This window comes from Centruroides sculpturatus, unplaced genomic scaffold, assembly GCF_000671375.1.
Source record: "Centruroides sculpturatus isolate CEXI.00-Female unplaced genomic scaffold, Cexi_2.0 scaffold1076, whole genome shotgun sequence".
NCBI lineage: Eukaryota > Metazoa > Arthropoda > Arachnida > Scorpiones > Buthidae > Centruroides > Centruroides sculpturatus.
Window position 1 is genome coordinate 45,314 of NW_019386729.1, and position 21,572 is coordinate 66,885.

General features: G+C 31.0%; 1 protein-coding gene across 1 annotated transcript in view; it reads left to right on the forward strand.

Annotated features, from left to right (window-relative positions):
- Positions 1 to 383: 383 nt before the first annotated feature.
- Positions 384 to 21,572, forward strand: part of LOC111615678 — a 25,899-nt gene continuing 4,710 nt past the window's right edge. Inside the window, exons 1-7 of the mRNA XM_023357111.1 lie at positions 384 to 645; positions 1,963 to 2,082; positions 2,632 to 2,757; positions 4,156 to 4,270; positions 4,350 to 4,599; positions 11,339 to 11,346; positions 21,010 to 21,015. Coding sequence (XP_023212879.1) covers positions 465 to 645; positions 1,963 to 2,082; positions 2,632 to 2,757; positions 4,156 to 4,270; positions 4,350 to 4,599; positions 11,339 to 11,346; positions 21,010 to 21,015 — 806 coding nt within the window. The 5' untranslated portion in view covers positions 384 to 464. The remainder of the gene's footprint in view (positions 646 to 1,962; positions 2,083 to 2,631; positions 2,758 to 4,155; positions 4,271 to 4,349; positions 4,600 to 11,338; positions 11,347 to 21,009; positions 21,016 to 21,572) is intronic.

The following is a 21,572-nucleotide window of genomic DNA, read 5'->3' on the forward strand; positions in this document are numbered from 1 at the left end:
ACACGGGAAATCCTAGTAGACGATAATATTTTAAAATATAATAAAGGACATAGAGGTGTAATTAATTAACAGTATTACAGTATTTGAAGTTTCGAATTATAAATTTTCAAAAAATATAAAACTTATAGATTAACGAATTTAGTAGATAAAATATTACAATTATTTTAAAATTCTGTTGAGTTTTGAATATGAAATTCAAATTCAATATGAATTTAAAATTAATATAAATTGAGATTGAAATATCTAATTTGATGTTATTCTCTCCCTGTTCTATGCTATTAAATTAATATTTAATATATCTCAGTTGTCTTTGAAAAGTTTCAAGGTTTATAAGTGAATTCTAAAATTGATAAAATAAAAAACAAGTATGATAAATATAATACGTCATAGATAAAAACATATTCTCTCGAGTTTCACATGATATTGTAGTAAATTCATGACAATAGTTTGCTGCTAACACTATAATGAAATTAATGTTTATACTTTTAACTTCGTTTATCTTTTTAAATGTCAATGCGTTTCGTATAGTAAAAAAAGCCGAAAATGTCACAGATATTACAAAAAGTGAAATGGAAATACCGAAAAAGGATACAAAACCTATTACCGATGTTCCGAAAATAGAATTAACATTGTCTAAGTTGAAAAGTAAGTTTAACTATAAAATAATAATAATAAATATTTACTTTAAAATTTATTCTATGGTAACATTTAATTTTTATAACTGAATAATAACTGTACTGAATTTATCTCATTTAGATAAATCGAACTGATACTTTGATCTAGAATTAAATATAATTATTCCATTTAATTATAAATATAAAACAAACAATATACTGTACTAATATATTTTACTTTCATAACATTAGCCTAATAGTAAACTTTCCTTGTTTCAAATTTATTATAGTTTAGGTGCGTAAGGCTTATCAAACTTCAGATTTGTGTATTAATATTTGAATAAATTTTTAGAGAATTAAATATTTTGCAATGTTTTATTTAAATATACAAATTTGAAACAGAATAATTCTATTTCTGTTGAATTTTTGATGCATTCGTAAATATAACCATTCAGTGTGTAAATTCTTTTATGTGGAATTATATTTAGAGAAAAGATATTTTTGGAGTAATTTTAATTCTTTTATTTGTATTGAAAACAAGACCGGCTAGAGATTTTGCACGGCCTAGAAAAAGTTATTAGTGGGGCTTCAAAATATTTACAAAAAAAGAATTTTTTAATTGAAAATTATATAATTTCGTTTAAACATAATTTACAAGAATTAAATACATATAGTTATATACTCGAAGAAATCACAAAGAACAAAAATTCTATTATCAAATTTTCTTAGAAATTTGAAAATGTAGAGCTCTTCTGGTCACGGGGTGTCAGTTTGAGACCCGATAAACTGACGTTTGATTATGCCTTGGTTGAAAATATATCAATTTCACTTGCAAGAACAGGAATGGCGAATGTTCTTGAGAATTAGAATGAATTTAGAGATAAACTGAATATTTTATGCTTATCACGTAATTTGTTTTTATTTCTGGTTGGGCTGCAATTTGAAAAAATTGCAGACTTATAAATTCCCACTGTCGTTCGTCTGTCTGGCCGTCGTTCCTTAATTTCGAAAACGGAGTTAGATAGATAAAAGAGGAGACCGTATATGAACACCTTAGAAACAGGAGGCTTGATTAATTATATTCGAATTTTCAATGCAAACTGGAAGTCATGTTATTTGAATTCAAAAGTTTCCTCTGAAAGGTACAGTACCATTGGTACAACTGCATTGTTAAAGGAAGTATGATGTACACGGGCAAGACACTACTAATTTGAGATGGAGAGCATATATTTTAAATTAAATTAATTAAAACTATGATCACAATAAATATTTGCGTGTAAAAATAAAATATGTAGTGTATATTTGAAAACAAAAATAAAATTGATTGCTGAATTAATATTCATTTCAGGCATCACAAATTGTTTTGATGACTGTATATGGTTTGACGGGTCTTACTGTGATTACAGTATAGGATCTTGTGTCTGTCCTTTCAACACCATTAAATTTGGGACCAGCTGCTTAAACAGAGGTCAGAAAATATATAATGTTGTCTATCATTTTAATTATTATTTAATTTATTATAATATAAACAATTTACTGAAATAAACTAGGAAAATAATTTTCTCTTTATTAATTAAGAATTGTTAATTAATATTATGCTTTCTGTCCCACTATTATTAATTAACTGAGCACTATAAATAGCTCTTTTTAGGACTTATCACACACTGTGGAGAACTCATTCAGAGACTGAGTCCTCGAAAGTATGTGATAAGTCCTAAAAAGAGCTATTTATAGTGCTCAGTTAATTAATGAAAATGTTTAATTCAAATATTAATAAAATTTAAAGATACACTATTAAAATTGAATAATCTATTAGTAATTTAATACATAATTTATTTTTTCTGATAATTAAATAACTTTGATTTAAAAAATATATTTAAATAATTTCGTATTGCTAGAAAATAATATTATAAAGCTTCTTTCTATTATTTTTCTATAGAAGTGATTAAAAAATGAACTTATAAAGGAAAGGAAACAAAATGCTCATTAAAATTAATTACGTAATTTGCATTTACAGTTTTTTTCTTAGGTGCATTTTGTAAGGTGTCAAAACAATGTCAGACACTTAATTCATATTGCTACTTAGGAAAATGTGACTGTCTGCCCGGTTTTGAAAATTATGGCGTTACTTGTGAACGTAAAAGTAAGTTGCATAAGAACCATAAATATTAAATATGTTTAGATGCTAATAAAACATATTCCATTTATTCAAATCACAGCTTATCTTATAATTTTAAATGTAATTTATTTACAAAACATTTCTGTATTAATTCATTAATGTTTCTTTAAACTGTTATAATTATTATACTATATTCTACATAAGAGTGTAAAATATTTCTGTAGCTTCACCTTACCAACTAAATTTTTTGCATGATCAAATATGACTTTTTCAAATGTAGAAAGAGCAGACTAGTTTATAAATTTCTATTAATGAATTGCAAAGCGAAATGAGCGAAAAAATTCATTGTATAAATTTAATTATACGTTGTATTAATGCGATAAGGCAACGCAACACATAGGCGATCTACCAAGGGAGAAGTGCCTTCCGAAAGGACTTTCAATAGGAAACTGGCTCCTATTTAAGTTAGATACGTGAAGAAAACTCTACGATTGCATCTTGACCATCAAAAATATTTATTGATAATTCATCAAATAACGAAACTAAGCTTTATTACACCCACTTTCGTAATTTTAGGGTGTTAATTAATAAAAATACAACAGAATTTAAAAGTTCAAACAAAATTTGGCAATCTTTTCAAAATAGGATTATCTACAGCATTTGCCTTGACATAGAACATTATTATTTTTTTTCTTTTAATAACATTATTTATTTGTTTAGTTAAACACAATTAGAGTGTAGTTTCCAAAAAATGTTTGATTATTTCGATTTAGATCAGTGATTCTCGACCTTTCTGAGGCTCCGGAACATCATTCATACATATACTTTTTATTATTTAGGGCATTAGCATCAATATATGCAAAAATCAATAAGCTATTCCATCTTCACTATTCTCACAAAACAATAAACTAATAAATTTTGTTGCATTGTATAAGGAATAGTATTGCCTATGGATAAAGTAATACAGTATATTGTAGTAAATTGGCATAAAATTTCAATAAAAACTTTAATTCTTTTCTTGTGGAACACTCGGACAAGTTTAAGGAACACAGGTTGAGAACCACCGATTTAAATTGTACACTTGTTTATGACCTGAAAATCACAGTGAGTATATAAGCAATAATAGGCCTACATATAGGAAACTTTTCTGTGAAATGAAACTTCTTATATAAACTTAATTTTAATTACACAAACGCTTCTACATATGTAAAAGCAGATAAACTAACTAATTTGTCAACGTTTTTAACCCACTCGTTCGGAAAACTTATTTAATTAGACTATATAACGGACTTTCGACTTTAACGCACACCCCTCGTCCGAATCAGTCCGTTAAATCGATGTTTTAATGTGTCTAAATTTAGATTAATTAATAAAATTTAGTAAGTTAAAAATACTATATTTAATTATTTTTTATTCATGTAGATTATAATGGAAGAAAGAATTTCAAGCAAATGGACAACATCGTCATTGCTGTAATTGGCACGTTTGTTGGTTTTATAGTTTTTGCTATAATTATGTCAATTACTTCTTACATAAAGTGAGATATATCGGCAAATTTTAAAAATTAAAAAAAACGCTTAATTTATTTTTGACTGGATTTTATTTAATGTATTTAGAAAACGATCTTCGCTATCTTCTGTTCAAGTAAACGAAGTTAGTACTGTTCAAATTCCACATGAATTCAGAAGAGGCCACATACCACCCGAATTTAGGACAGTTCATCCTCCTGAAAATTCTGGATTTGATGCAACTCCTCAAACACAAGTTAACGTCCGTGCAAATAATCCAAGAGAACCAATTATCTCAAATTCAGACAAACCTCCTTCTTATGAAGATATAATGAGATCGTCTATTAATAGTAGTACGGTAAGTATTATTAAAATAGACTTATAGTTATAATTCAAATATATGTTTCATAAAAACTAGAATTTAATTTGAATAATTGAGACATTGAGATAAAGAGGTAAGAGAGCTATCCGTTTTTTGTAGCTACGGACTTTGCTCTGTGGGAAGTAGAAGGATGGAGAAAGCATGAGATCGAAGTGTGAAAAGAAAGGGAGAGAGAATAGTGTGAAGAGAAGGCATGGGAGGCACCATGGGTGCCTGCATTGCTTTCGTTACAATGATTTTACAGATTACATGAGAAAATACATAGTTAAGTTTGATACAAACAAGGTTACAAATGAGTATTTACAGATTCAGATAATAACAATTGGTTACATTATTAATATTTACAATACAGAAGCTGCTGTGGTATACATTTCAATGCCGAAGAATTTTACATATACAGTACTACAATTTCCATACAAACACAAGTGGTAGTAAATACAATAATCGTGCGTTACATTATTAATCCATTGGTGGCCTCGTTAGGCTGTGGGATAGTATGTTGTTGGTGGCCCTACTGCTGAAGCCGCTAGCGTTCAGGGTCTTTGTCTTGTGCACAAATTCAGTTAGACTTTTCCACAGTTTTCTGTTGTTGAAAACGTCTGGTGGATTCGGTGGCCAGTTCTGGCCTTCGGTAAGGCATTTTCCCATGAATTGGAGCCTTTCGTTGTCGTGTTTTGGGCAGTTGTAGAGGAAGTGCTCTTCAGTTGCTTCGCTGGTGTTGTCACAGTCGCAAATATTGTTATTTGTTTTGCCGAATCGATGTAGGTAAGCAGCAAAGTTACCGTGTCCGGTAAGAATCTGCGTGGTTTCGGCTTCTGGAGTGTAGTGGTTGGCTTTGAACCTTTGGGTGATAGAAGGGATGTAGGTGTAGGTTTTCCTTCCTGTATCTGCATGGTCCCACTCATTTTGCCAGTCTGTAAGAGCGATGCTGGCTAGCTGCTTCTTCACCCAAGTATGGGGAAGTTTCCCATAGGAGGGGTTTTTGTTGAGGGTACATGCTTTCTTGGCTAGTTTGTCTGCCAGCTCGTTGCCAGCGTGCCCTTTATGTGCTTGGATCCAGTTGAAGTATAGTTTCCTGTTTTTACCAAGATTGTTTGCCTCTGCTATTAAGTCTGCAGAGAGACCTATGTATCTCCTGTTGTGTTTGAGTATGTTGAGGGCTGTCCTGCTATCCGTGTGAATGCGGATATTGCCTTTGTATTTATGGTAGTTGTCCTTAATGTGGTAATTTGAATAATTATTTTCATAAATTATTTTTTTATGGAAATTAATTATTAATTACATAGTGAAAAACATAATATACAGCCGAAACCTTGTTAATGGGACTAGTTGAAGAGTCTTAAAAATCAACACTTTGTATTAACGAGGTTTGTATTTAACAAACTACAAAAAATCATTTTTTAAAATTATTTCACTATATTTTAATTTGTTTAATAAGTCAATAAATAAATTTATTTATTTATTAAACAAATCCATACTCTCCTGTTATTAAACATACACTCTATTGAGATGGAGTATTCGTAGAAATAATCAATGCTCATTTTGGATTAGAGTTAGTAGAACGACAATTAAGCTACTGTATAGGGGAGACCGGGGCAACTTCGGCAAGCGGGGCAAGTTTGTCAAGAGCTTTATTTAAAAACAAATTAGAAGGAGATTTTGGTTATAGGTTAGGCAGTTGAGTTTTATTGGTGGCTTGTTGAGTGTAGTGTTTTTATTGTTCTCCAACAAGCGTAGTTGAATTGTCAAGCAAATTTTCATTTTCGTTCAATTCCATATAATATTTTTTTTCCATTTATATTGAATTGGCAGGTTTTGTTATAATTCCATGATAACGAAAGTTACTTTTCCTGTTAGAAGGATGTAACTTCAACTTATTCACGTGGCCAGATCGTGGCTTGGCATTCTGTTCTCAGGGTTGTACTTAATGTTTCGAAATCATGACTAGCGGGGTAAGATCGGCAACATAAAGCCACATTAGAAGCAAAGGATAAAAATCAAACAGATGATAAATGAAAACATGTTTGCATTTGTTATTCATGTATATATGTCTTTGAACTTGCATTTCGTTGTAATAATATTAAATGGGTGTTGGATTTGTATTTCTTTGTTTTAATAGTGAATTCCAACTTATACATTGTTAATAACATAATTTTATATACGTGCCTATCTTGCCCCATTACTGTTGCCCCTATACCAGGGGCAACTTTAATAAAAATAATTAAAATAATTACAACTTTACAAAAAGAGAGAAGTTGCCGATCTTGCCCCTATACCCGGGGCAACTTCGTCAATTTCTCTCTTCTTGTAAAGTTGTAATTATTTTAATTATTTTTATTTCCAAACTGATTTTAACCAGTTCTATAGTAAGGTAACATTCCAATAGACAATATGCAAAGCTTTTTTTTTTCAGTTTACAGCAGTATTTATTACACAAAATTTAAGTAAAGCTTAACATGCCGATCTTGCCCCGGTCTCCCCTATAACAGGGTGGCCAAATTGAATCTGCAGCCAAATTGAATCTGGGAGTTGGATACGCGTAAAAGTTTACAAATTTAAAAATAATTTATTTGCTTGAATTTCAATGGACATTGTTTGTTTTTAATTTTAAAATTATCAACTAATTAAAGTGTTTAATGTAGCAATTCAGTTGCTTCGTTATTTTTATTATTAAAACAATTAAAAATAAGAACTATTTCGTGAAACTACAGATTTTTAATCGTAAATCTCTCAATCCTATTAACTATCGGTTTCCAATGCACATGTCAATTGTCTTTACTAATCGTCCAGCGTTATAAACGCCACTTACAAGAGAAAGGGTAATTTTTCGAGTTGGAGTGGACTTTGTTGGTGAGGCTTATTCCTGCATTGTCAACGACGACAATAACATTAATGTCGTAAACGTTGTGGTCAACGTTATCGAAAATTATGCTTCTGGTCACGATGCTACTTATGTTGCCACTTTTACTGGCGTGACTTCGAGGAAGCTGGAAGTAGTGTGCTTTGTATGAACCAACGTAATATTAAATCGTTACTTTATTTACGAGACAACGACACACTTTATATTACGTATATACCGAACTCGTTAATATCTTATTGTTCATTACTTTTTGCCCCTTAGTAACATTAACTTTTTGTGATAATCTGATAGTAGAAACGATAGACCTACATAAATTATAATAAATAATTAATTACTGAGAATAAATAGGCCAAAAAAGGAATGACTGACGAAACCCATTATTTTTAATACAGATTTACAGGCAAATATTATGGCACACTAAAATTTAGCACTGTATGCGAAGATAAAATTTAAGTTATTTTAAATTCAGATTGTGTGACACAACTAACATTTTCAAAAAAGTGCAAAGCACAAAGGCACTTATCATATGGGGCATGGCAAATTAATTAACGTCATATTAATGAATCATTGTATATTCAAATATCCAACATGACAGCCAGACAGGTGTTTATTTGGCATGGAAGTTTATTGTTTAAAAAATAAAATTACAAAAAGCAATGGAGTCAGAACTTATTATTTTTTACTTAATTGTACTGTAAACAAGTAGGCCTACAGGAAAATTTAAATTTCCTTTTCTTTCTGACTTGTGGAGGATTAACTTAGATATAGTGTCAATGCTTGTAAAAGGCCAACCTGGCCACAGTGTCTTTTTGAGAAATAAAAGAAATAAAATAAAAAAATGTATCTTTCTATTAATAAGGAAATGATAGTAAGTATAATGTTTCAAATTATTTGATAGATCTTATTATTTTTATGTTGGATAAAAGCTATTTTACAGTAAATAAAAAATATTATCGTCAGAAAGATGGCATTCTATGGGTTCTGTTAACTATGGGCCCAAACTAGCAGAAATTTTTATGTTGGATATGGACAAAAGTTTATCAGAATTAAAAGGAATAAAATTTTTTGCAAGATATGTTGACGATATATTAATTATATACAATAGCACGATAATGTCATCTAATCAAATATTGGAGCAAGCAAATAATATTAACACATACATTAAAGGTTTATATGAAAAATATAATAAAATTTTTAATGAAACTTTAATAAAGTTAGCTCCAATACAAATAATAGGTTGTCTGAACTGATGAAAATTATAAAATAATAATAATAAAAAATCCAAATTTAAAACATTTCCCACGTCAATACACCTTTGAAACATCAAAAATTCTATTATCAAATTTTCTTAGAAATTTGAAAGGGCGGGCCCCACTGAGCGCGGGGTCTCTGTCTGAAGCCAGAAAGATCGATTTTAATGGGCGGATGGCCGAGAGACCTACCATTCTGGGAGACCCGGAATTGAATTAGGACGGGTCGAAAAATTTCCAGGAATTTTTCAGAGTGGATAATTCAACCGGATATGTCGGTCCCGTCCCTCATACCCAGATGCGCCATTATGGGTCTGGTCCAACCCATAATGAGCTTACTAAAAGGGCCCTCTTAGTGCCTACAGGGTGGAAAGAGTTTTAAAAAAGACCGATGTTTGGGTTGGTCCTGTCTGAACTCCAAAAATCCGGATTTGGTCGCGTAAAATGGATATTAATTTGGAAATCCCTATGGGATTCCGGCTCCAATTAATCCGAATTTTTGATTTCACGGTATTATCGATGTCTCATAAATTAATTACATGGTCTGTTGCTTTAATAATAATAATACTGTATACATTAAAGCTATTAAATAAACTAATTTGATGATGTTTATATATATACAGTATATATAATATAGCAGGACTATTTATATATATATATATAGTCCTATTACATTAACTAAAAGAATATCAGTTTCTTNAATACAGCAACAAAATCGCACGTCTTTAAACTAATATTAAAATAATTAATGGATGAAATTTTAAATATATGTAGATTGTGATCTTTTATATTAATAAAATCCTAACAAATAAAAAGTTATATATCGTGTTCCAATATTGCTAGATTTTGGGCATCAGTCTAAACACGAATGTAAGATCCAGCAAGATATACATATTTTATTAGTGGATGGATTTAATAACAACAATTAATGTTTATTCACCTTTTAATTCTTCACATAAATTTCTTCCCGACTGATCTTGGAAAGATTATTACGCATGCCTGCTGCTATCAATGCAATTGCTAAGCAATGATCTTTATCAATATCCCTGGCAATTGGCTTCACTATTGTTTTGAAAGAATTCACGTTTTAACAGGTTTTGATCTCTAGCTAGCACATTAACTGCCAAGCTGATAATAGAAAAAAATTCCTCAGTCCCATTTGAAACTTTTTAATGATTTACTTTTTAATGATTTACTTAGAAATATTTTATGCATTGATGCATAAAATATTTCTAAGTAATGCATCAATGCATAAAATATTTCTTCAATTCCTCGTACCTCTTGAATTGTATACATTTGAAAATTTTTAACTCTTCAAAATTTCAAACTCTTCAATTTTGATGACATTCATATATGAATGATATGGCTTCCCGGGCAATTTTATGCTATTTTTTCCCATCTAGGTTATTCAATTATGTATAAAAATGACCGTTTTAAATATTTCTTCCATATACAGCTTTACTCAAATGCATGTAATTTATCCCTGCTCTGCCTCAATTCTGTCGCGATATAACAAAGTTGCGCGATGTCACTAGTATTATTTAGTCATACTTACACATCATAATAACAGTTGAACACATTTTGCACATTTTGAGTTCGTTATTAATAGGCCTATATGTTTCTAAAATATATTCGATTTAACTGATTTTCGGAAATAGCAGACACTTATCCTCTCCAATTAGTTCGTTAAATCGAGGGCTTACTGTATTATCGATGATTCGATAATCGAATTATCGATTATTTTTCTTTAGAATAAATTAATCAGTAGTTGAAAGCCTCTGAATTATGAAACCGCAATCTAGCAGTTTCAAATAGAAAGCTGAACGAATGGAAAATCGCTGGTAATATATCAATTGTTATCTCCGTTGCTACCAACTTATTTTATCATATCAGTATTTATCTACATACTAAAAACACGCACATTTTGGAATTTTCAATTCGGATTTATTAAGTGAAAGTTCATATTTACTTTGAAGTCTTATTTGAATTTGTTTTCTAGATTCATTTCTGATAACTCAAGATAATTTTTACGTCTTTTTAATCATCTTATTAAAACAGAATGCATCGGATATTAAAGAATCTTTTATCCAAAAATGATGATATTTACTTACAGAAAAATATTTCATATGAAAACTTGTAAAACAGTTCAACTCTGAAATTCTATAGAAAAGTAAAACTGTCTTCTTAATTGTCACGACCACATATCGCAATCATATCTATTTCAATTGCGAAACGAAAACATGAGAACTGTTTGATAAACAAATCCACATGTTTCGTAAAAATGGACGACCGAATGGCCGGGCGGTTGAAGTGTTCGTCTCTGACTCTGCGGGACCTGGGATCGGGACCTGGGATCAAATCCAAACTAGGTCGAAAAAACACGGGAATTTTTCTGGGGTGGTCTGTTCGCATTTGTTGGACCAGTCTTTCAACATCCAGCTGCTTCATTATGACCCTAAACGAACCCATAATGAATTTACTAAAAATGAGCGATCTTGGTACCCCTAGCTTGGAAAAGTTAATAAAACTTTGCATCGCTTTCAATTATCCATATTTATAATTACTTAAGCTTTCGAAAAACTGATAGACAAAGGATTGTAACTAGTGCAATTTTTTTTCCTGTTGTGTTTCTGTCAATGTCAATCTTTTTGATCATTCTGTAAGGGTTGACAATATCTGATAGTTGACCTTAACGAGCTGTTACAGAAAGTTACGGTGTAGAAATAAAGTAATACTGTATTTCATTGTCTTACAATATACAGTAAACATTGATTTATTATTGAAGAAATTGGAAAAAAATCGCTAATCATCAAATACATTTAATAAGGAGTTTCAAGCATAAAAGTCATTTACAAATTTATTATGAAGGGTTGAAATTATATAATAGGGTAGTGTTTTTCAACTTTTTTTTAATAGTGGCACTCCCATTTTGATAATTTTTTTCTTGCGACAACATTACATCTTTATTAATGTAGAATTACTGTAATTTTAGTACTGTACTTTTATTAATACAGTACATACAAGTAACGCTGTTCATCTTATTAAAACAAAATGCATCGGATATTGAAGATTCTTTTATCCAAAAATGATGGAATTTACTTACAGAAAAATATTTCATATGAAAACTTGCAAAAAATTTCAACTCTGAAATTCTAATTGAAATACCATTGAACACTGGTAGTTGGTCGCTGGTTCACGTCGCACTAACAGGCTGGCCATGTGGAGTTTCCGGGCTTTCTTCACGTGTGTAGGTAGCATCTAATCTAATCTATATATGGGGCAGTTTCCCATAGAAAGCCTTTCCAGTATCACTCCTCCTCGGCAAAAAGCAACGCAACACTTGACATCCCGTAAATGTTGCGCTAAGTTTTTTCATCAATTCATTTTGCGGTACCTCTGAAGTGTCACTGAAGCACTCTGGTTAATTAAAAGCCACTGTAATAGAGTAGAAAATTAATGTAATTCAAAAGTGTTTTGCTCTAAATAAGGTTACAAATTTTTCAGCAACTTGCTTTCTATAATACAATTATAAATTGTTTTAAAGAAAGGCAATTTTTTACCGTTGTTTGACAAATTGCAGTTTTACTATTTAGATGAAATATTACCCTAAAAACACGGTCACACATCATTTTCGTATGTATATATATATATTAGTAGGATAGTGCTGGCATTCATTTCGTCTTAATTCTATATTTATTTATTTTACACCGGATAACAAATGTCGAAAGATAATTGATTTCTACTCCGTTTCACAGTTTACCCAAAATTAACAATAATTCAAATCTAACTATAGTTTATGGATAGAAACAAACGATTGCATACAATCAAAGGTAGTGTTGTCACGCCTAATTTTTCGAAAGTTGATTATAGTTTTATCGATTAAGCAAACTATTGGTTAAATTATCGATTAACACAACTATTCAATAAAAGAAATACGAAAGAAATGCACATACAATAGTTTCATATAATATTATGCACAGTAAAAATATGTGCATTGTCAAATAAATCTTTAAACATTCTCAAAAAATAGACAAAACTCATATCAGAAACATATGAAAATTACAAAATTAATCTAAATTTGCTTATGGTACTTTATTGAAATTTTACATTAAATTAATTCTGAGAACTATGGAGAAGAGATAGTGACGTTGTCATGTTTTTTAAGATTACGAGTCCTAATTACGAGGACAATCGGTTTTATTCACAAAAAAACAAAGAAACCAACACATACGAGTAAAATACAGTTATGTTAAAGTAACTAAACAAGATAATCATCAGCATAATTTAAAACAGCGATGATTTGTATCAAATAAAATTCATCCTCTTCCCCTTTCTATTACAATTCCCTAATCCTCACCTACCTCCCCTCCTCTCCTTATCTCACCTCCTGACCCCTCCTTTCTCATTCTAGGGCTACACCTCAGAGTAAGGCCCCACCCTCCTTTTACCAACTGTATCAAATAAAATTTTAGAATCTATTGTATAGTTTATCTTCAAATGACCTCGAACTTCGGCTATTGTTTTTTCGAGAAACTATTCTGTTTGGAATGAAATCAATTATATTCACTTGTATAAATATGAAATATGTTATTTTAAAAAGTTTCATTGAAAGTGGAGACAAGATAACGATTATATTTGTTGATATTTACGGATTTCTAATAAATTAATTCGCAATTATGATGAACGCAATCCGTCAGAGATAAGATAATATTTACACAGTTCGGTTATAATCTCAGTAAGGTTGTTGCAGACGTGAATTATCTGACTTCGAAATCACAACAAGATGGAATTAATAATTATAGCTGTATTCTTGGTTAACGTGTTGAATATTAATGCGATTTATATAGAGAAAAACAACAAAAACACGACGCTAGTTATGAAAGAAAGGAACGAGCAATTATCCGATATAGATTCCAAACACATTGTCAACGTAACAGAAATGAAACCGTTATCGCATTTGACAGGTAAGTTTTCAATAATCTAAATACTCTGTAATTTTCGTTAGCTTATATAAAAACAAAGAAGTAAATTCGAGACCGATATACTCGTATGAACTTGTGAAAAATAAAATAAAATAAAGATTTCTTTTGTAAGAAGTTAGACAACGATGAAAATAAAATAATAACTAACAAGTTAAATTTACGATTATCTAATGTTAATTTTTTTTAATGTTTGTCGTTAATATCCGAATTTTTTAATTTGTTAAATAAGATGTAAAAGTTTAGATTCATTAATAAAATTATCACAGTTAAATTTATTATCAAATGATGTAATTTTTAAAAAAGCTAAACATTATCTTTTGATAAATTTTGCTATTTTTCCAAACTTATCATTTAAAAGATCTACTAGATTTTATAATTAAAAACTTCATAGGAAAAATGTGTATTACTAAATTACTTACGAGTTAGATTTAAAAATATTTCTGTTTAATACTATAAAAATTTCTACTATAAATAACACTTTCGATTAAGAAAATCGATGTTATCAACATTATTCGATTCGATTAAATTAATATAGATAATACTTAAAAAACAACTTATATCTGAAAATAATATTTCAGACCTAACAGTATAACTTGTAAAAGCCGGATTTGTACAAAACTTTATCCACTTTAAGCAGGGTTTCTGTCACTATGCAGAAAATAAATTTTATGCATATGTTACGGCTAAAGCCCTTAAATCCGATAAAGCAAGGGTTATTAACTGACTAATGCTAGCTTTATTCAAGTATTTTGGTTAAAGTAACAATCTGTTAATTTTTAACTTGTTATGTAAAACGCACTTTATTCAAATTACATGAAGATAAGGTTTATATTATTCAAAAAAAAAGGTGGATAAAGAAAAAAAAACTTAAAATTTGGGTTTTATTCACCTCGAAAATTTGGGGTTTTACTTTGGCCAGATAATTTGCGATCTTTCTAATGCAGGTTGGATGAATAAAGAAAGAATTTTGTTTCTTAAATGAAGCAGAATTTATTTTTTTACTGTATAAAAATAAGATGAACGAAAATAAATGTTGCCAGTTACTTCACTAAAATATATTTAACTAAAAATTTAGCTTTAACAAAAAGTACGTTATTTTGATTTACTGAATACCGATAAGTAGGCTTACATAGATTTAAAATAGTGTATGTCAGTGGTTGATCATAGTAATACATAAAATTAGAAAAAAATAAAAGATCCTCTGGTTAAGATTTTTACGTTTTTTAAACTTGTTTTTATTTTCCCGGATGCAATATATAGGGGAGATCGGGGCAAGATCGGCATATTAAGCTTTACTTAAATTTTGTGTAATAAATATTGCTGTAAACTGAAAAAAAAGCTTTGCATATTGTCTATTGGAATGTTACCTTACTATAGAACTGGTTAAAATCAGTTTGGAAATAAAAATAATTAAAATAATTACAACTTTACAAGAAGAGAGAAATTGACGAAGTTGCCCCGGGTATAGGGGCAACTTCGGCAACTTCTCTCTTTCTGCAGCATTAAATTCAGATGGAGCACTGGCATTAAATGGATATTGAATCCCTGCAAATTTATCGATATTATCGTTTTGAAAATATTTCTTAAACCAGATGATAAGCCATGATAAATGTCCTTCAAAAATAGAGTTCATACCTCGAGAGAAATAAACTCCATTGAAAGTCAAAAACTGTTGCAACAAGGGGAAACATCTTTTCCTCCGTCTTCATTTATTTTTCTTTTCCACAGTTTTAATTCTTTTTATAAAAGCTGAAATTTTCTCAATCGATTTTAAAAGGTGCATGTTGCTTCCCTGAAGGGAGAGATTCAGAGCGTTCAGCTTTTCAAAAATATCACATAAGTATGCTAGTTTTACCAAAAAAAATCTTCAATCACAAAATTTTCGACATACTTGTGATCTTCCTCTTTAAGAAAAATATAAATTTCCTGTCGCAGTTCAAACGTACGGGACAAAACATTGCCTCGAGAGAATCTCCTGGTAATGTTTTGTACTCTCTCGAAGTGCTGTAGTATAATGCAACAAAGACGTGTCCTCCTCACAGTTTTTTGAAAAATCTTGCCTTAAACGGCCGTTATTATAACGTTTACTACATGTATTATAGATTCTGGTTCAATTCAGGATATTTAACTCAACTCAGGATCAACTCAGGTATTTTGATGCGATGCGAATAACGCAATGGGTCCACAGTGCATCAGGGATTTTGCTTCGAAAAAGTTCTTACAATCCTCCACAAAATCCGGACATAGAACGAACATCATCAGTAAAGATACCAATGCATTTGGTTCACTCCAAATTATTTTCGGAAATAAAAATATCAAGGATCTCGAATGTCTTAGCACCAGCAGTGATACTTTTAAAGAAGAGAAAGTCTTCTACAACGTTATTATTATCTATAAAGTGTACATAGCAAATCAAGTGAGCATTATTACTGTATTATTATCTGTGTCCTCATCCAGCTGCACCCCAAATTCTTTCCCTTCTATTTTATCAATAACTGAACATTGAAGGTCTTTCGCTATGTGCTGTATTCTGCGACTGATAGTGTTATTGGACAGAGGCAGTTTGAAAGCTGCTACCCTGCAGACCCACCGATCAAAATATACACCATATCTACAGCAGCCGGTAGAATGAGTTTTTCTGCGATGGTATGAGACCTTTTACATTTTGCGATTCTATGTGCCACCTTTATTACTGAGTTAATGATTTGCATCAGGTCTGCTAGATGTCGCATCTTATCACATTGAATTAAAAGTGGAAGTAAAATTATGAAAATTTTATAATATTTCGCGGTGCCCCTGTGAGGAAGCTGCGGCGCACACTTTGGAAACCGCTGCCCTAATGTATTAGTGTAATCTTTTTTTAAGGAAACATCTTGAAAAAGATTTTAAAAAATACTTGATATTAATTAGATATCATACGGAGAAAATATGATGATCATATTAATTAAACAAAAGAAATATGATGATCCTTTATAATAGCGGGTTTAAAGAAAAGAAAAAAAACTTTCTACTCGGTGGGCATTAAGAAGACCATTTTAGTCAGCCCATTATGGAACAAAAAATACAACAAATGTGGAAGAATGCTTCATTAGCTTTAATTTACAAAGACAAAGGTAAGAAAGAAAAAATAAAGAACTTTTTTATTTGTGGTTTTAGACCCTTTACTGCTCAGAGAGCACAAAAAGGCCAGTAAATAAAGAACTAAAGGTCCATCAAACTTATACAAAATTCTCAGAAAAGTAATCACCAATAGACTCATTGATAAACTAGATAAATAGGCCTACCAACCGATTGAACAAATAGGATTCCGTAAAGGATATAGCACAATAAATCATATAATAAGACAATTAATTGAAAAAAGTAAAGAATTTCAAAGACTCCTTCGAGAAACTTTCGACACATTTTTTAAAATATTTTATATAATAAAATAGCTTTTTTAAAACAACAAACTATATGATTTTCTTTTATCCAGTTTTACCTACAGGATTTCTAATAAAACAATGCAATATCTAATAAAATGCTTGACAATGTTTACAGGACTCGAAATTCAGCCAACGACTTCCAATGCTCAAATGCTTTTCTAGGGAAAAATATAACGACATGCTTAATATACGAGATAAGTATAAATTTTGCTTACTGTAAAAAAAAAAGAAACAAATCCAATTTTCACATATTACAGCCCGCTTTTAACAGGGCAAATCTTAACGTATTACATACTTTAAGTAGAAGTCGTGTATTCTTTATGCAATAAAACAATTGAAAAGCAAAACTTTTATCTAAATTACGTCAAACTAAAAACATAAAGCATTGTAAAATATTTTCTGCTCAGGAAATGATTAATATGGCATGTGATTGCCTCCTCCACGCGTACCGTAGGCCTATATGCTGCTCAGCGATTACTTATGCTGGTCATAAAACTATCAACTCTGTTGAGTACAACATCTATTGTTAAAGATAAGCATCTTAAAGCTCCCGGAATGTTATTGGTGGAGGAGGAACGGATGCAACTCCTCTTCCTAGTGCATAAATACAAGTCCTATGGAATTTCCAGTCGTAGATCTTTCTGACCACTCCACGAGACGAATATCTTCACTGTCAACAAAATCGTAAACGAGAGAATCCCGGACATTATATTTCATGTAAACGAAATCTTCACCACAGTATCTCGGAAAGTCTTATATGGGATTCCAATATCTCATTTTGTAGTAATGGCATTCCTTACATAAACGTGGAGCTCAGTGAAGGAAGCTTGTTTATTTCTTGCTCTATAAAATTGACGCTTAAATTTATTTTTTTCTGGACATGAGTTGTAGTCAAATGATTGCGAACTTATCATATTTATGCCATATCAATCTATACATGTTATCATTTACATATTTTATATGATACTTTATTTTTTAACGTTAAGTAAAGTATATAATGATATATTATGCTAATATATAAATTAATTATGTAATATTTTACGAAGTTTCTTTAGGTGAGTTTTGTTTCTATGATAAACAGTGCCAGACTCCTAATTCAGGTTGCTTCGTAAGTTCCATTGCCAGAACATGCCAATGTAACTCTAATTATGTAAGAATACATTATTCATGTTATGAAGCAGGTATGTTTAATAATATTAATAAATTTTGAATTTTGAATTTTGATATTGTTTAAAATACTATAATTTTAAATTAATTTTAAATCTTTTATTTTCTTAAATGATTACAATTGATTACATTTGCTTAGAGAAAATTAATAAATTAATTCTAATTGAATATTTTTGTTTTAAAATATCTATTTAATCTCATTCTAAAGATCGTTTTTGTATATCGCATCATGTTGCAACATATTAAAAAGAATATGATAAGACTGCATCCCGAATGATATAATTGATAAATTTTTGTTTATTTTCTAACTTTTAATATTAAATATATATATAATTTATTAAAAGTCTAAATTTTTTACCTATATAATTTTTAATCGCCAATAGTTACAATATATTTATATACTGATATTTTAAAAGTTTTATTATATCAATATAGAAATATATTTTAACTACTTACTTCTTAATCCAGTCTAACCGCGGCCGGATGGCCGAGCGGTCGAGGTGGCAGCTCTGGAGGACCCGAGTTCGATTCCGAACGGGTCGAAAAATTCCCAGGAATTTTTCGGGGAGTAGTTCGTTCGGATATGTTGGGCCCGTCCCTCACTATCTGGCACCCCCATTGTGGGCATGGCCGAACCCATAATGGGCTTGCAAGAACAGTTCACTTAGTGCCCACAGGGCGGAAAGAGTTAAAAAATAATAATAATACAGTCTAACCTTCAAAAACGCCCTCCACCCAACAACGATCATTTTTAATCAGTGGCCCTTTTTTCAGGAATTTTTCAACAAAACGAGCAATTATTTATTGTAATTTGGTCACAACGCTGGGCTTCAATTTTTAATTAATTTAATTTCAAGCATATAGTATGCTCACCCTCTCAAATTAGTACTGTAGTGTCTTTCTCTTGTACATCATACTTCTCCGTTAACACAGGAGTCGTGCCTGTCATCCATGTAACTCCTTTTAGGAGAAAATATTTGAATTGAAATAACATGACTTCCCGTTTGTATCGTACATTTGTATATAGTTAACCGAGGCCTCCTGCCACTATTATTTCCATATATGGTCTTGACTTTTATTTATGTAGCACTATTCTGTAGATTAAGGAAGGACAGACAGACATACAGATGGACAGATGAACCACAGTGTGACACTGTATTTTCTTTTGTCTCATTCTGTACTGTTATTTAATTAATTTGATAAATTGTACTAACTTCAGTTTTTATGTAATACTTTAACTCCCTTGTAACGAATTACGGTTCATACAATAAAAAAATTGAATTAAATGGAATTAACAATATTATGAATTATTATTAATAATTGAATATCAATTGATGAATTCTTAATTATAATTCTGAAGTTTATTTTTAAAATATTTAAACAAATTACATAAAGTAATAATATGTCATTTTTACAGTTTCTTTAGGTGGATTTTGTCTTAGTTCTAAACAATGCAAAACTCAAAATTCAATGTGTGTAAATTTTTGTATGTGCAAGTATGGATATACCCAATATGGTGGTAAATGTTTACCAGGTATGTTTACTTAGCTTAATATCTTGTTATAAATATAAAAAATAAATAAACATTTTTATATGTAAAATCGATCAAGTTAGATATAAAACTCGATAAATTTGTTATCTCGTCTTTCTAACAGAAATTTTGGATGAAGTGCGGCCTAACTACAGATTCTTAGCCCTTAAAATTTTTGAAATGCCCCACAACTATTCCATTTCCGAAAAAAAATGAAATATGAAATACAGTATTTTTATATCTGGAGAAATTTCTGTTAAAAGATAAATTACAGTACGTCTATGGTTTTTATTATACTTTATAATACAAATTTTTCCATATATTAATTCCTTTGTCTAAATAAATTTGATTGAGAATTATCAATATGGTTCCCATTACAGTCGACCCCCCTATAAGACAGTCAGTCAGTCAATATCGTTTATTATATACAAAAAATACATTTCCGGTGCCGCAATGCACTGCCGGATGTGGAAACATGATAAGATACAATAATTACAGTTGTTTACAGGAGTAGAGGTACATAATAACAAAAATAGATAGTAATACAACATAAATACAATCTTTGCTGACAGAATATGGTTATACAGAGAAACCCGAAAAATTTGATTTGGATGTAAAACAAGAGATGTAACAGAATAATGACACGCGTCTTAATACAAATGGAGCCCAGAAAGTTGTTGAGCTAGTTGGAGAATAAGGTGCGGTACAACCCAGGAAATGCTGCAAAGCAGCAAGGTGCTTAAATGTGTAAGTTATCACGAGAAGTAGCGTAAGTATACGTATACAACAGTCCAGAGCAAAGGCAGAGACGATGAGAAAGAAGAAATTAGAAGAAGTAGAACTACTCGCGTGTGGTGATTGGTGCTATGCGTTCGTAGGCGAGCACCAGGTTGAGGAAGGTGGGAAAAAGTTCCTTGTGCTTAAGTAGTTCCTGCTGCTGGCATGGCCAAGAAATATTAATTTTCTTTGCCGTTAGTTCGATTTCTAGTCGTTCTTTTGTGAGGCAGATGCATCTGTATAGATAATGGTTGGGGCCGTCCACTTCCTTGCAGATGGCACAGAGGGGAGAGCGTTTCCCCGTGAACCGGTGCAGATAATTGGAGAATTTTCCGTGTCCAGTTATAAACTGTGTGAGTTGAGAGTTGCTGCTAATCCAAGTGTAACTGTAGTGATCAATAACGTTAGGGATGAAGTGATGGGTCTGGTTGCTATGATTGAGGTGCCAGGAGTTTTGCCAGTTATGAAGAACTTCAGTATATAGGAGATTTTTAATTTTTTGATGGCTGATCTTATGATAAATGGATTCAATCGTGTTATCGTTGGTGGCATCCTTCGCCAACTGGTCCGCTCTTTCGTTACCGGCAGTGCCTTGATGCCCGCGAACCCAGCTGATGCAGTAGTTGTTGGTGGAGTTGTAAGTGAGTTTCTTGATTGTGGTAGAGAGTGGATGTAGCTGTCTACTGTTAATGAGTTTAATGGCGGACTGGCAATCGGTAAGGATAGCAATCTGCTTATTTGTGCAGTGCTGCTCGGACCAGTCTATGGCCATGTGAATGGCCACAAGCTCGGCCTGGAAAACGCTGCATAAGTCGTCGAGTCTGTACATTTGGTGATGGATCTCGTGATTTTCCCTTAGCACAACGAATGCGCAACCGATATTCCCATTAAGGCCTGAGCCGTCTGTATAAATCTGCAGGTCAGGGTTGCTGGGCATGTCGGTGCTAATGTAACTATTGA